Below are 15,916 nucleotides of genomic sequence, written 5' to 3' on the forward strand. Positions count from 1 at the left end.
AAGAAATAGCCTTGGTCATGCTGATGTAGGACACATGCTAGGGAACAGATGGGTGAAGTTCTCCTGGACCTCTCAGTGGCTTTCAATACCATCAACCATGGTATCCTCCTTGGTTATCTATCCAGAGTGGAAATTGGGGGGGGGGATGACACAAGTGGGAGGGGGGGACTATTATAGTGGCTCCAGTTCTTTCTGGTTCAATGAATCCAGAAGGTGGTGCTGGGGGATTCTTGCTCCATTCTATGTCCTTTGGCCTGAAGGCAGCCTCAAGGTTCCATGTTGTCCCCCTTACTTTCTCCCATGAAGCCTCCCATGAAGGGAAGTGATCTAAAGGTCTGGGCTAAAAAGTCATGAGTATGCAGATGACATGCAGTTCTATCTCTCATTTCAACCTAGTAATCCCAGGGAGGCTGTGGAAAACCTGAACAGGTGTCTCTAGGCAGTTTTCAGATGAATGAGGACAAACAATGTGACCCTTCATCCAGGCAATACAGAGGTACTGTGAGTGGGGAAATCTTGAGAAGCTGGATGGAGGGGTAAGACTGGTGCTAGATTGGGTTAAGAGACTAGATCTGCAGCTGAGGGATTTTCCTGAAATCGACACTATCATTGAAGGCGCAGGTGCCATACGTATCCAGGCGTGCCATTTATCAGCTTTAGCTGATTCATCAGCTGCACCCCTATTTGGATAAAGCACACCCTGCCACAGTCAATCATGCCCTAGTTACAGCCAGACTAAATTACTATAATGCACTTTACCCGGGGCTGCTTTTAAGAAGTAAGTTACACAGTTGCCTGTGGGAGCCAAGCAACATTCTTCACCCACCCACTTGATTGCTGTAAACAGGGCCTTAAAAACCTGTTTGTTTACAGCTGCTTTCAATTGATTGAGATGAGGTTACCCTGTGCTTTTCTACTGTAATTTAAATTTTCAATTTTAACTGCTGGCTTTCTGATTGAATCGTTTCATGTTATTATTGTGAGGTTTGTGTTCTATGCTTTACTTTCTATTTATCTTATGGTGATTTTTTTTCCTCTTACGAACCAGGTTGTATAGCCCTGAATGGTTGTATAAACTCCACCCCAGGTGCAACACAACAAGATGCACATTTCTTTCAATCATAGACTATAGGGTTTTTTGTTTTGTTTTAACATTCAACAGCCTGGCCATCAGGATTCAATGAACAACATCATTATCATTCTGCCTCTCTCTCCTCCAGCAACAGAAATAGTCAAGACTGGAGAGTGTTTTAGTACTATATAAACAAGAGCTCTGCATCTCAGGTTCCAGCTTGATTCTTAAGAGCACAATTAAAGGGTTTTCGGTTTCTGCCTTGTTACAAGATGTTAATTAAAAACTAACCAGAGAAACGAAATGACTTTTGTTTTAAATAAAGCTATTCTGCAGGATAAAATGCAACTGAATGCAACTATTTACCGGAAATTTAGAGGAGAACCCAGGCACTGCACATGCACATTTATTTCCCTTCACATTTATAAGCTACTTCACTCAATACCAAAATCAATGCCGCTGAAAACTGAATTATTTGCACATTAAAAAAACAAAACCTTACCTTCCCTGGGGCAGTAAAATGTTATTTACTCCTCCCAGTTTGACATTGATCTTTAAGCACAGATTGGAAAGAGTCTGCGGTGTTGTCCTTTGCACGTTTTTCATCTGCACACACTGAGTGGCCATGCCCAATACAGTATCACCCACACGTTTCACCTCCGCTGCCAAGGAGGAAAATGTAAAAGAGACCTAGTTTAATTACTCTGTCACCATTATAGTTCCTCTTCCTCCAGAGCCAGTCTCTCTACATAACATCTACTCTTTTTTTAAAAAAAAAATATTGTTGCATTTATATCCCACCGTTTTTCCTCCAAGGAACCCAAGGCAGCGTACATAATCCTCCTCTCCATTTTATCTTCACAACAACAACCCTGTGAGGTAGGTTGGGCTGAGAGTCTGTGACTGGCCCAAAGTCACCCAGTGGGTTTCCATGGCCGAGTGGAGGCAAGAACCCGGATCTCCTGACTCCCAGTCCAACACTTTAGCCACTACACCACAGGTGCCATCTGAAGTTTAGGTGGTGCGGCTTCCTCTTGTTCTCTCCAGGCCAAGAGGGTGTCCCAGGTGGAATATGGCAACCCATTGGGGGTGGAGGGGGGGCCTCCAACTCTCAGGCAACTGAAACGGGCGGCCTTCTACCAGCCGGACTGTGAGGACTGGCACACCCAGTGCTCCAAGCCCGGGCCAAAACCTTTCTTGCAGAAACAGACCCCGGAAGATGCTCCTCCATCCTGTCATTCTCCCTCCATTCCACACGTTCTCAACTCAAAGGGGAAATAGCTGTGGGGGAGGGGGGCATGTCCTTCCCCCATCCTTTGTGGCTTCCTTTTCTAGACTTGTGGCACAGTCATAATTAGGGACGGGAGGTAAATTAGTTTGGTTTGTGAACTGGCCTAATTAACATTTTCTGAATAATATACAAAGTGGAACACAACTATCTTATATTTGTGCTTCTCCAAATTTTGCAACGAAGTACATACGGGGAAATTCCGCACCAAAAAAAAATGCATCCATTAGGGGAACACGTATGCAAACATCAATGAAACATCTGTGTAAACGAAAATCCACACCTTTTTTTCATGCAGACTTAAACATGCACAAATTAATGCAGAAATGGGATGGAACGAACCTGTGCTTCAAAAAAAAATTGATTATAGAAAGCAAAATAAGACAATTTGTCCATCCCTAACTATGACTGACCAAAACCCAAGATCAGGTACTTCCACTGCATAAAAGGTAAGCTATACACAAACATCTAGAGATCCAGCAGAGAAAAAGTAGGACGAATCTGATTTAGATGATTCAACTGTAACTGCTATTTGGGGAGGGAGGCAGGGTTTGAACATCTTGTTTTATTTATTTAATTATTTAAAATATTTCTGGGGCGACTTTCAGGGCAGAAGCCCTCCCAAGGGGGCTTACAGCAATAAAATATTCCTTGCAGTATTGTACAAATTCATACAACCATGCCAACTATAACACCCATATACTGACCATAAACAGGAGTTTTCCCTGGCAAAATGACTACTACAAGCTGCAACCCGGCATAGGTGTTCTTTAGATGTCGAAACATTGGCTCCACACTATCTGCTCCCTGGGCATATTTACAAAAGCAAGGTTGTCCCTGGATGGGCATTCCTGCATCTCTTGATATCTTCCTCAGCTGTTCTGTGAAGGATCTAAAGAATAAAATAGAAGCAAGACACAGATTTAAGAGAATTAAGCCAGTATTTTGCACTCAGTTAAACCAATATAGCATTGATAGCATGAATGACATTTCTGATTACAGAGCTCTTCAGTTTTGATTCATACAAGGACTCGATTCATACCACAAGATGTAGTGATGGCCACCAATATGGATGGCTTTAAAAGGGGGTTGGATAAATTCCTGGAGGCAAAGGCTATCAATGGCTACTAGCCCTGATGGTTGTGTGCTATCTCCAGTATTCAAGGCAGTAAGCCTGTGTGCAACAGTTGCTGGAGAACATGGGTGGGAGGGTGCTGTTGCACCATGTCCTGCTTGTTCATCCCTGGCAGATGGCTGGTTGGCCACTGTGTGAACAGAGTGCTGGACTAGATGGACCCTTGGTCTGATCCAGCGTTAGGGCACTTCTGATGTTCGTCCAAATGCAATCAAGTCCATACAGTTACCAAGCAAATTTAAACGTCCCTCCCAAAATAGTTGCACTACCACATTCCAGCTGCTGTCTCTACAAACATGCACACACACACTCACTCTCTTAGGGTTTCAGAGATCAAAACAGTTCTGGCAAAGGTATTCTTTACGGTATCATTAGTATCTGTTACTACTAAATTTGTGGTGCTTTAAAATAATACTATTTATTTACCAAAATACATGGAATGTGAAATTTCAGAAGTAAAAGAAACAGGTCTATGTCCCAAGAGGTTTATAATCCAAGGCTGCAATCCTATGCAGATTCACTTGAAAGTAAAATCCCTGAAGTCACTGGGAATTCCTTCTAAGAGAAAATGCACAGCAGAAGTACCGACCAACTTGTGGCCCTCTAGATGCAGTTGAGACTGCAACTCCCATTACCCCGCACCACTGTCTACGTTGGCTAGGACTGATGCAAGTTGCAGTTCAACTGCATCTGGAGGGCAACAAGTTGCTACTGGCGTGGGTTGTTTGTTCTTTTAGTCCCGATTTCAATTTGCCAATGATTAACGTAGTCTCAAAAGTAGGTAAGATTTATTTTATTTATTCATTTCATTTTAAATATTTATATATTGCCCTTCATTTTATGGGGCTTTCACAAAATGTAATTTAAAAATCCTAATAAATCTGCAACAAACTTTAATAAAAAAGCTGAAAATACATAATAGAGGCAACAACAACACCCAGGTTCATAAGGCAATTTAAAATGCCTGGGGTGGGGTGGGGAATAGATTTTGACTTGGTGCCAAAAATATTATCATGTCAGCTCCAGGCTCACCTCCATGGGGAGAGTGTTTCACAATTAGGTGTTCCACATATCCGGAGATAAGGACCCAGGTGTCACCAATATGCAGATGACACCCAGCTCTATCTCTCCTTCTCATCAAATACAAGTGAGGGAGTGGCTGTTCTGAACCAGTGCCTCAGTGCAGTAATGTACTGGATGAGGGCCAATAAACTGAAACTAAATCCAGACAACTGTTAGTGGGTGGTTCATTTGCCTGGCTAGATGATGTTCAACCTGTTCCGAAGGAGGTTGCATTCCCTTTAATGGATCAAGTTTGTCATTTTGGGGGGCTCATGGATCTAGAACTGTCACTCGAGGCATAGGTGGACTCTGTGGCACGGAGCACCTTTTATTAGGGATGTGCTCCGCTTCTAATCGGACCAGCAAATTAGAAGTGGAGCGGGGGGCTTCGCCTGCCCTTAAGGCGGAGGCGAAGAGGATTGGGGGGCCGGCGGAGCGTGACGAATAGGATCGAGGTGAAGGCGGATCCTTCGCCTCAATCCGGAGCTCCGCCGGAAAGGTAAGTGGAGTTTACCGGGCCCTGCTGCTGTCGCCCATGTGGCGACAGCGGCAGGGCCCAGTAAAACCCCCCTCCTCTCCCTTACCTGCGTCCATCCGCGGTCCGTCGGCTTCTTCAATTGAGCCAGCGGTTCAACCAGGAAGTCTAGGCCGCACTTGCGGCCCAGACTTCCTGGTTGAACCGCGGGCTCAATTGAAGAAGCTGACGGACCGCAGACGGAGGCAGGTAAGGCTCCCCTCCCCCTTGGTCCCTTACCGGGCTCTGCCGCCGTCACTGTAAACCCCCCCCCGCCCTCCTCTCCCGGCCTTACCTGGCGCCACTCCCCTCCACTGCGGAGCTCCGATTTGGAGCCGGAGCTCCGCGGCGAAGAGGAGCGGAGTATGGGCGGAGCGGGGTGGAGCGGCGCAGACCGATCCGAAATTTTCGGATCGGCCCGCGGGGCGGAGCGGGGGGTCCGTGCACACCCCTACCTTTTATCATCTTAGACTGATATACCAACTACATCCTTACCTGGACAGAGATAGCCTAGCTACAGGTTTTCCTTGCTCTGATAGCCTCTCATTTGGATTATTGCAAAGAGTTATTCATGGGCTGCCTTTGAAAACGGCCCAGAAACTAGGTGATCCAAAATAGGGCACAAAGAATGTTAACAGGGACTGGCCACCAAGTCCACATTACAGCAGTATTTTCCCAGCTGCATTAGCTGCCAATCCATGTCTGGTCCCAATTTAAAGTGTTAGTAACTAACATTCAAAGCCCTAAACAGCTTGGGACCAGGCTACCTGAAGGATCATCTCCTCCACCACCTTGGACTCTTAAGATCTGCTTCAGCAGTCTTTCTCCAGGAGCTCCTGCCAAAGAAAGTGACGTGGATCACTACTAAGAAGAGGGCCTTTCCTGCTGTGGCACCTGGTTCTGGAATGAGCTTCCTAGAGAATTTCACCTAGCACATACATTGTACTCGTTTATAAAGACTTTTTTATTCTACCAGGTATTTTAGTTTTTTCAGTTTGTTTTACATCTTGGATTTTATTTTAACTATTGCATGGCTGCTAGCTTCTGTTTGGTTGTTTTTATATTATAATTTTAAACTTTTATATTGTATTTTATTGTCTTGTATTTTATGGTTTCAATTGTTGTGAACCGCCCAGAGAGCTTCAGCTATTGGGTGATTTAAAAATGCTATAAATAAATAAATCTGGGTGTCACATAATGTACCACAGGTACTTGGAGAAGAATCTCCCCTTAAGCATTTACGCAGGGAAAGGTTCTCCTTCAGATATTTGGGCCACAAGGCATTTCTGTTTATGATACAGATAAAGGCACAGCAAATACGACATTAGTATGTATTGTGTATTTTCAGTTATATTAACAGCATTTCTCAAATTTCTGGAGGAGTCAATAACTGTGTCATTATAAAACTCTGAAAACTAAGTGGCATGTCTTAAGGGTCATATATGCTTAATAATGTCAGAAGCTATGATAATAACATTCAAAATCACTATGGGAACATAACATTAATAAAATAAAAAGCTTACTTAAGGTGGACCTCAGTGCACTGGCGCTGCGGAGCAAAGCAAGCAATTGCCCAGACTTTTATTTCAATTCCAGTGTGAAACTGTTTGTTCCTCATATCCCAAACCCCTTGAACTGGTGTAGCAATTGCTTTGTTCTAGAAATAGGAAAGAAGTAGTGAATGGTTTACTACAGCAAAAGAACACTGCAAAGACTTTGAAATATCTCAAAATACCCTCATGTCAAACCTCTACACTCTCGGGAAACCATAAAGTCATCCACTGAAGCTTCTTTATCAGGGCTCTCCCTGTAAAATGTATTACAGACCCAAGAACAATCTATGACTTCTAAACTCTGCGGCTCAGTTCAGACAACACATTTCTCAACGGTGGTTTCAGAATTCCATGGTGGAGTTTTTACGCCACTGTTGAGAAATGTGTTGTCTGGAGGGAAAACTCCATGCAACACAGTGGCTTTTGTGTGTGTGTGTGTTTTAGAAAACACTCCATGCTGAATATCCATGCTGTGCAGGGAAGAATTCGTGCACAACTTTTGCGTGGCAGGCTTCATGGAGTTTTCCACTGCGTTGAGTTGACTTTTCCCATGGGCTACAGAGAGAGATGCTGGGAGTGTTTCTTTGCAGCAACAGCTGATGTGATACCATAGGGAGGTCTGGGGGAGGAGAGAGGGCAAAGGAACTGTCAATCAAACGTCGCAATAGATTTTACTCAACTCTATGGTAGCCCACAGTCACACAATAGTGGAGTTAGAACATGTTGTGTGGGGAGTACCTTCTAAAAACTCAACCGTTGAGTGAAGTTTTCACACTGCGTTGACTAACTTGTTGTCTGAACTGAGCCTGTATCTTCTTTTCTATACCTAGAAGTCATCACAGCACATAACTGCCTGCAATCACCCGTAGGTTACAATGAGGAAGACAACTCATGGAGCTACAAAAGACAACCAGGATAGAGAACAGCTTCTATTTTTTTCTGCCAAATGAAAGAGGGCATCATTTGCAACTAAATACTTCAGATATCATCAGATCATTTCCAAGAGATAGGCAGATGGAAAAGATTTCTCTTAATAGAGCCACTCCAACAGGAAGGAATGTGTGGACAAGAGAATTCCTGGCTTATAGACACTCAGACAACTTTCACATTAACAGCATATGTGAGCCAAACAACTACATTACAAAATAAAATTGTGGCATACTATAGTACTAATATTTATTGTCCTGACAAACCATAAAGATGAAAAAAAGAGAAGAAATTGCTACAGATCGCACAGGATCTCTGTTCACATACCCTGCCTCCATACAGAATTGAAGGCGGCTGCAGGACCCGACCCGTCACATCAGTCATTTCATCTTTGACCATAATTCCAAATTCACGAACAAAAGGGTCAGTATTAAAACTTGCACTTCGCATCTAGAAGCAAAAGATAAAGTAACAAGGACAACAATCCTTCAGTACAATACGATGGAAATCCTCAAATATAGTCCTTGTGTTAGATCAATGTTCTTTTCACCCAAGGACGAGATCCAAACAGCCCTTAAGCACGACTCCACCATTCCAGCGACAGAGGGTTCAAAAGCGCTTTATTGATTAGTAATCAAGGCCTGGTCTCTTCAAAGGGAGCAATCAGCAATTCATTAGCTCTTATAGTTGCAAAGGAAAAGTAAACTTTGAAGCAGGTGAAAAGTGGCCAGATAAGGCTCAGAAAACAGAGTGGGGCTGAACAATGTTTTGAAATATTGGGGAAGTGGGACTTAACACTATATAAACGCCTACTCGTTTTCTCAGCCCTTCCAATGCTGTGACTTCACTTTCCGTTCACCACCCTCCGTCATCACCAAGACATTTTCAAACTTTTTGAAAGACCAAACCTTGGAAGTAAAATTGTGTGAAGTAAACACCTCACATATGGGTAAGATATGTGCTTCCTTTCCATATAGAACATGCAACTCTATGTATACTTCTGCATCCCCACTTCCAGAGAGAGAGAGAGAGAAAGAAAGTGGACTCACCAGTTTGCTAATCTCTTCTTGACGGTCTGGTGCTGATCTAGCAGTTGCCCTTATCATAGTGGAAGTTTGATTGTCTGTCAGCTTCTTTATACACCTCTGTCCTGCCACTATGTTACATACCTAAAACATTACAACATACGAATTAGTTTTTTTAAAATATTATACTTATAACCTTCCATTACATGGGCCTTCCAGTGCTATACCATCCAAGGGAATCATAGAATCATAGAACAGCAGAGTTTGAAGGGGCCTACAAGGCCATCGAGTCCAACCCCCTGCTCAATGCAGGAATCCACCCTAAAGCATCCCTGACAAATGGTTGTCCAGCTGCCTCTTGAAGGCCTCTAGTGTGGGAGAGCCCACAACCTCACCAGGCAACTGATTCCATTGTCGTACTGCTCTAACAGTCAGGAAGTTTTTCCTGATGTCCAGCTGGAATCTGGCTTCCTTTAACTTGAGCCCGTTATTCCGTGTCCTGCACTCTGGGAGGAACGAGAAGAGATCCTGGCCCTCCTCTGTGTGACAACCTTTTAAGTATTTGAAGTGCTCTCATGTCTCCCCTCATTCTTCTCTTCTCCAGGCTAAACATGCCCAGTTCTTTCAGTCTCTCTTCATAGGGCTTTGTTTCCAGACCCCTGATCATCCTGGTTGCCCTCCTCTGAACACGCTCGAGCTTGTCTGCGTCCTTCTTGAATTGTGGAGCCCAGAACTGGACGCTATACTCTAGATGAGGCCTAACCAGGGCCGAATAAAGAGGAACCAGTACCTCACATGATTTGGAAGCTATACTTCTATTAATGCAGCCCAAAATAGCATTTGCCTTTCTTGCAGCCATATCGCACTGTTGGCTCATATTCAGCTTGCGATGTTCAGGTCCACAGCTACTTAGCTTCAGCTACGCTACAACGATAAATGCTCCTAGACCATGTATTGGGCTCAAAGCTATCCAAAAACAGAACACAGTGGGCAGCCTTCCCCAACATGGTACCCTCCAGATGTTTTGGACGTCAACTCCTGTGAGCCCAAGCCAGCATGGCTAATCATCAGGAATTCTGGGAGTTATCGTCCAAAACACCTGGTTAGGGAAGGCTGATGATATAGGGCCTGATTTAGCCCGCCGCTGCAGACACATTGCTTACTTATGAAATGCTCCCCAAAGAGCTTAACAGAGCCCTATTTTCCCCACGATGCATACAAACATGCACCACACCAGGCGATTTTGTAGAGGAAGCCAGTGGGTGCCTACCTGTCTGCCATATCCTTCTCTAGCCTCCCTCTCTTCACCTGGCCAAGGAATGGAAGATCAGAGCTGATTTAGATAAAGGGGGTTCAGAAACATGGTGATTTTTCACTGGAGACGTTTTACAAGCACTTTTGGCATTAGTGCTGTTCCGCCTTAAGACAGGGGGGGAAAATGACCGCAGCCTAATGGGGAAATAATATGCTAAACTATTGGCAACACCTCCTAGAACCAAAAAGTTAACAAAAATATATGAGGAAAACCTGCCTATTTAGCAATGAGATTACTTGCCTCCAGAGGAAGGTATGTATGTTTCTGCTCCTGTCCAACTTGTAAACATGGAAGATGAGGGTAGCGTAAAACCAACTTGTGCCTATCCTTAAAATATTGCGCTACAGTGCATTCAACTGTCTGTCCGCTCTCCTGCTGAAGCGGGAATCTACAGGAAGCCAAGTTTGAGAGGGAAAGAATGCAATTTACTACTTCCACATTACTTCATATGATGTACTTCAGAATGCAAGTTTAGAAATGCTTATGTCTGCCTCTGGAAACAGGCAGGTGGATGCTACGTAGTCATAATGCCCAGCACTTGTCACGTTGGATGGCTCCATCTCCCAGAGGCTAGAAGCCTAGAGCAGGCCTCAGGATGCACTTGCTGCAATTCTAGAAGCTGCACAGAATTTATTTATTTATTTAGAATATTTATATACCGCTCCCCATTGAAAAATTTCGGGGCGGTGTACAAGGTAAAATGAAAATAAAAACAGACTAAAAACAGTTAAAACAAAATTTAAAAGAAGCAATAACAGTAATCCAAGGCTGCATGTTAGAGAAAGGCTTCTTGGAATAAAGATGTTTTCAGGAGGCACCGAAAGGAGTTCAAGGTTGGCGCCTGCCTGACCTCCAGAGGCAGGGAATTCCACAGGAGGGGTGCCACCACGCTGAATTCCAATCGGAGGATGGATCTATGTGGAACCACCAGGACCAGGCCCTTGGATGACTTCAGTGACCGGGCAGGTTGGTAAGAGAAATGACACTTGGAGCAGTTCACAGGCAACAGACAAACCCTGTTATGAACCCTATAGACTTTCAATCCCTCTTTAAATACAACCTCTGCCACTTCCAGTGATAAACGACCATTATGATTAGAAACCACTACCAGTCTGTGCAAAATAAAATTGTGATCTATACATCCACCTGTTTCTTGCTAAACATCTCACCGGGGGGGGGGGGGGGTACATGATATTTAAACAACTGAAAAAATCAAGATGGGGCAAAATTAAGTCAGCATTGTGGGCCCTGGAACAAAAGAGTCACACAGCCCCTGAAAACAACATATATTTTTCCTGGCATCAGGAAGGGAGAATTTTGAACTAGAAAATGTGACCAAATCAAAGTGTCTTCTTTAAGTTCTCTATCTGATCAATATATATTAAAGGATAAGTAGTCTCACAATCAATGAGTAGAAAAGAAGATGCAGGACGCATGTACAAAGTAAATTACTTCTTTTTAAAAAATTACTAGCAAAATCCAAAGACGAGTATTACGTTTGGTGACTTGCTGGTCGTCTGGTAACGTTGCATACGCGGTATTTTCTCTTCATTTGCCCACAATGAGTGATTTCCACCTTCAAACCTAATGATTTAGGAATGTAAACAGTCAATTTCCATCTCCTTTTACCCAAATTCCACAAAAGGAATACAAGGTGTCTTGTGACACCTTATGGTTCTTTTGCTGCAACGGAACAACACAGTTACCCTCTTATAATTTCAGAAGTTCACTGTAGTGACAGTAGTCTTGTATGCCATCAGTAATTAGTAGTCAATTCTCTTCGCAATTCAACAGTATTTATTATAAAATCTACATATATTACTGAAAATGGCTCAATCTGCCCTAGATCTTGCAAACCACCCAGAGAACTTCAGCTATTGGCAGGTATTGAAATGCAATAAATGATGAATAAATCAATCTTTTATAAAATAAACAAATAGATCTGGAAATGTTCACACTGTGTTAAGAAAACACTGCTGTTTAAAATACTTGAGAAGTATAATTGGTGAAATATTGTTCAAGAAGCATCCCAGACAGGTATCATTAGGTGAGCCCTGTACCAAGACAACACATTGGGGGGATAATGCCCTATAATTTCCCCTTAGATCAGCAGAAGACACTTACTATATATATTTTTGTTGTAGTAGTAGTAACAACAGGATTGGATCAAGACTTAGTCATGCTTTAAACCCACCGAAATATATGTGACAAATTAACATACATACACATATACAGGCACTAGAAACTTCAGGGAATTTCAAACCTATTCTAAAGACGCATCAGTTTGACTTTTGCAAGAATGTTGATCTCTTGCAATCCTAATTTTACTTCCTTCAGATCTAAATGTCAAAGTCATCTCAAATTAACCATATTCTAACAGTTCCTCAAAAGCCAATTCACCATAAAGCAGTCACTGCAAACATTCACAATTTTCTGCACACAGGAAAGTTTCCCCCCCAGCTTCTTTTAACATTCTTACCTTTAATTTCTTTGGTAAACTTAACCCTTTGGGAATCTGTCAGAGGTTTCTGTTGTTCTTCAATACTTTTGAAATCCAGAACTTCACATACAAACTCAATTACTGGCTGTGCCTTATAAAATGCTGTTGCAGATACTAAAAATCAAAAGAAAAATATAGGAAACAAATGACAGAAGTAAATTTTACAGATCTAAGGATATCCTTCAGAAATTTGACTAGAGAGCATTCTTTCAGGCAATTAAACAGAAAAGTAAACAAACACAGATGGAAAAGTAACACAAAGCATACCATCAATGTTAAGCATCATTTTCCACAGTGAAGGCCTAACTGATTGATGGAATCCAAACCAAACTTCTCTGCCCCCACCCAAGGGGTTTGAGCATCCTTCTGATGCAGTAAAAAAAGACCGGCCCACTGGAGTATACCTAAAATAGAAACCAAAGAGATTATTCAGACAGACCCAAGTAGAAAACATTTTTACCTACATTATTTCAAAGATAGCCCTGGTCCAACTGTATTATAGCACAACTAGGAACAATTCTGATCAGTATCTGGAAAGTCCCGTGGAATCAGAGTTAGGCTAGCGTTGTTTGCAACAATAAGGTTCATTGTGATTGCCGGAAGGCCGGGGCGGGGGCGGGGGAGGAGACAAATAAAAGCCATATGGGGGTTGCATAAGGGCTAGCCCCAAATACTTGACTTTTTGGCGGCACATCTTAATCACCCACATGTTTGGTTTTTTAATGGTTTTTAATGCTTTATGTGTGTATGTTCTGTGTTTAGAATTTTAAATTTTGTATACTCGTTTTAATCTTAGTTTTAGAATTTCTGTAAACCGCCCAGAGAGCCCTGGCTATGGGAGCGGTATATAAGTGCAATAAAATAAATAAATAAATAAATAATTTTTGGGGCCTCATTTCAACTTCTGCCTTCAAGGGTTTCAGTTCAGTTCAATGTATGGGCAACTTCCAAGGTGCAGTAGCTTTGATATAGACCCGCTTGTCCCAGTCATATGAACCGAGGAGCTACACACACATTCACACTGGAGTTCCATAGGTACATTAAAGCTCACACCATTTTGTTTAAATCTCTCTGTCTTCAAGTAAAAGGACCAGAAATTTGCTTTTTAAAACAAAAGCTGAGACTTTAAGGCAATTAGCTCCAGCACTGTAATTTCCCTAAAGACCTAAATGTAGTAGCAATAATAATAATAATGGACATTTTCCTAATTTCCCTTACCTCATGGAAGGCAGGTGCCTCATTACTACATCCAGTGCCTGAATTGTTTCAAAAGGAACACTTGGAAGACGACCAGAGAGAGCATCATGTAAAGCCTGCAGACTCACACCCGACATCCACTTTATCGCCACTTTAAATATTCTGTCTTTCCCTTCTCCTGGCAATGTGACCTCCAATTCCACCTGCAACATTTGGAAAGCACAACAAGATGATTCTTTCCATTTAACGATGCACACTAGAAGCATAAACAAAGGGAATTAAACTCTTCTGAATAAGAAACAGTCAATGAAAGTAACAGCAAAAAATTCAATGCAAATTCAGCTAATACATGGGACTGGGCGGACTTTGTCCATTACAAATTTGTTCTCTCCTCTTTCTCTTCTGCTATTTCATTGGCCAAACAGCAGTATTACTCAATGTTGATCCAGTCAAATGCTAAGCATCCTCAGCGGCTCTTTGCGTCCTTCAATTCTCTTCTGAAGCTTAATCCACCATCTCTCCCCGCCTCTCTGTCTGCTAATAACTTTGCCTCTTTTTTCAATGCTAAAATCCAAACTATTCGCTCTGATCTGGCCAGCTCTGCTCCTCTTCCAGTTCCTGTTCCTCATCTGTCAGTTCCTCCTGCAAACTTCTCTGCATTTCCTTCGGTCTCCGCTGATGAACTGTCTACAATACTGCGCTCTTCAAAGCCTTCCACTTGCTCTCGTGATCCGATTCCTTCTCGCGTCTTTATTAACCTTATCCCTGTTATCCTCCCTTCCTTGCTTCATATTATTAATTTTTCTCTGTCCTCTGGTTCATTTCCTTCTGCTTTTAAACATGCTACAGTCTCTCCTATTCTCAAGAAACCTACTCTTGATAGGCTATCTCTGTCTAACTACCGACCTGTCTCTTTGTTGCCGTTTGTTTCAAAGATCCTGGAGCGTGTGGTCTACTCTCGTTGTCTTGATTTTCTGTCTAGTAACTCTGCTCTGGATCCTTTTCAATCTGGATTCCGTCCTTTGCATTCCACTGAAACAGCCCTTACTAAGATTACCAATGATCTTCTTATTGCCAAGTCTAAAGGCCATTATTCCGTTCTTATTCTCCTTGATCTAACTGCAGCCTTTGACACGGTTGATCACGATCTTCTTTTAGATTCCCTTCATGACCTCGGATTTTGTGGCTCTGTCTATAACTGGTTTGCCTCCTATCTAGCAGGTCGCTCTTTCAGCGTGTTGGCTAATGGCAGCTCGTCTTCCTCTTTTCCCCTTTCTGTAGGGGTTCCGCAAGGCTCGGTGCTTGGTCCGCTGTTGTTTTCTTTATACATGTTGCCCTTGGGTAATCTTATTCAATCTCATGGCGTCCAATATCATCTGTATGCCGATGATACACAATTATATCTTTCATCTCCGGATCTTTCTCCTGATGTTCACGATCGTATCTCGGCATGTCTTTCAGATATCTCAGCTTGGTTGCTTCATCGTCGTTTGAAACTTAATATGGCAAAGACTGAATTGCTTGTTTTTCCTCCTAAACCTTCTCCTCATCTCTCATTCTCTCTTACTGTCAATGATGTTACACTTACTCCGGTCAAGGAAGCTCGTAGTCTTGGCTTTATATTTGATTCCTCGCTCTCCTTTATTCCTCATATTGAGGCAGTAGCTAAATCCTGCCGTTTTTTCCTGTATAATATTGCCAGGATTCGATCATTTTTGTCTGTCTCTTCTGCCAAGACTCTTGTTCATGCTTTGGTTATTTCTCGGTTGGACTACTGCAACCTTCTTCTCACTGGCCTTCCTTCTTCTCACATCAGTCCGTTGGTTTCTGTTCACCACTCTGGTGCTAAGATCATCTTCTTGGCTCGCCGCTCTGACCATGTTACTCCACTGCTGAAATCTCTTCATTGGCTTCCAATTCACTTCAGAATCCAATATAAACTTCTCCTGTTGACCTACAAAGCTTTTCACAGTCTAGCTCCTTCCTATCTTTCCTCTCTCATCTCACACTATTGCCCCACTCGTGCTCTTCGCTCCTCTGATGCCATGTTTCTCACCTGCCCAAGGGTCTCTACTTCCCTTGCTCGGCTTCGTCCATTTTCTTCGGCTGCCCCTTACGCCTGGAACGCTCTTCCAGAACATTTGAGAACTACAAGTTCAATCGCAGCTTTTAAAGCTCAGCTAAAAACTTTTCTTTTTCCTAAAGCTTTTAAAACTTGATTTTGTTCTGACTTTTATACTGCCTGTTTGGTGCATTCTCTTCCCCTCCTTATTGTTTTATTATGATTTTATTAGAATGTAAGCCTATGCGGCAGGGTCTTGCTATTTA

General features: G+C 42.7%; 1 protein-coding gene across 1 annotated transcript in view; it reads right to left on the reverse strand.

Moving 5' to 3' along the window:
• AGO2 (argonaute RISC catalytic component 2) overlaps window positions 1-15,916 on the reverse strand; it is a 57,371-nt gene that overhangs the window by 11,911 nt on the left and 29,544 nt on the right. The window contains exons 4-13 of the mRNA XM_063131183.1: window positions 13,610-13,791; window positions 12,659-12,795; window positions 12,371-12,505; window positions 11,388-11,475; window positions 10,132-10,279; window positions 8,601-8,720; window positions 7,879-8,001; window positions 6,595-6,728; window positions 3,068-3,252; window positions 1,575-1,734 (exon numbers count right to left, since the gene is read on the reverse strand). Coding sequence (XP_062987253.1) covers window positions 1,575-1,734; window positions 3,068-3,252; window positions 6,595-6,728; window positions 7,879-8,001; window positions 8,601-8,720; window positions 10,132-10,279; window positions 11,388-11,475; window positions 12,371-12,505; window positions 12,659-12,795; window positions 13,610-13,791 — 1,412 coding nt within the window. The remainder of the gene's footprint in view (window positions 1-1,574; window positions 1,735-3,067; window positions 3,253-6,594; window positions 6,729-7,878; window positions 8,002-8,600; window positions 8,721-10,131; window positions 10,280-11,387; window positions 11,476-12,370; window positions 12,506-12,658; window positions 12,796-13,609; window positions 13,792-15,916) is intronic.

Source organism: Elgaria multicarinata, chromosome 7, assembly GCF_023053635.1.
Source record: "Elgaria multicarinata webbii isolate HBS135686 ecotype San Diego chromosome 7, rElgMul1.1.pri, whole genome shotgun sequence".
Taxonomy (NCBI): Eukaryota; Metazoa; Chordata; class Lepidosauria; order Squamata; family Anguidae; genus Elgaria; species Elgaria multicarinata.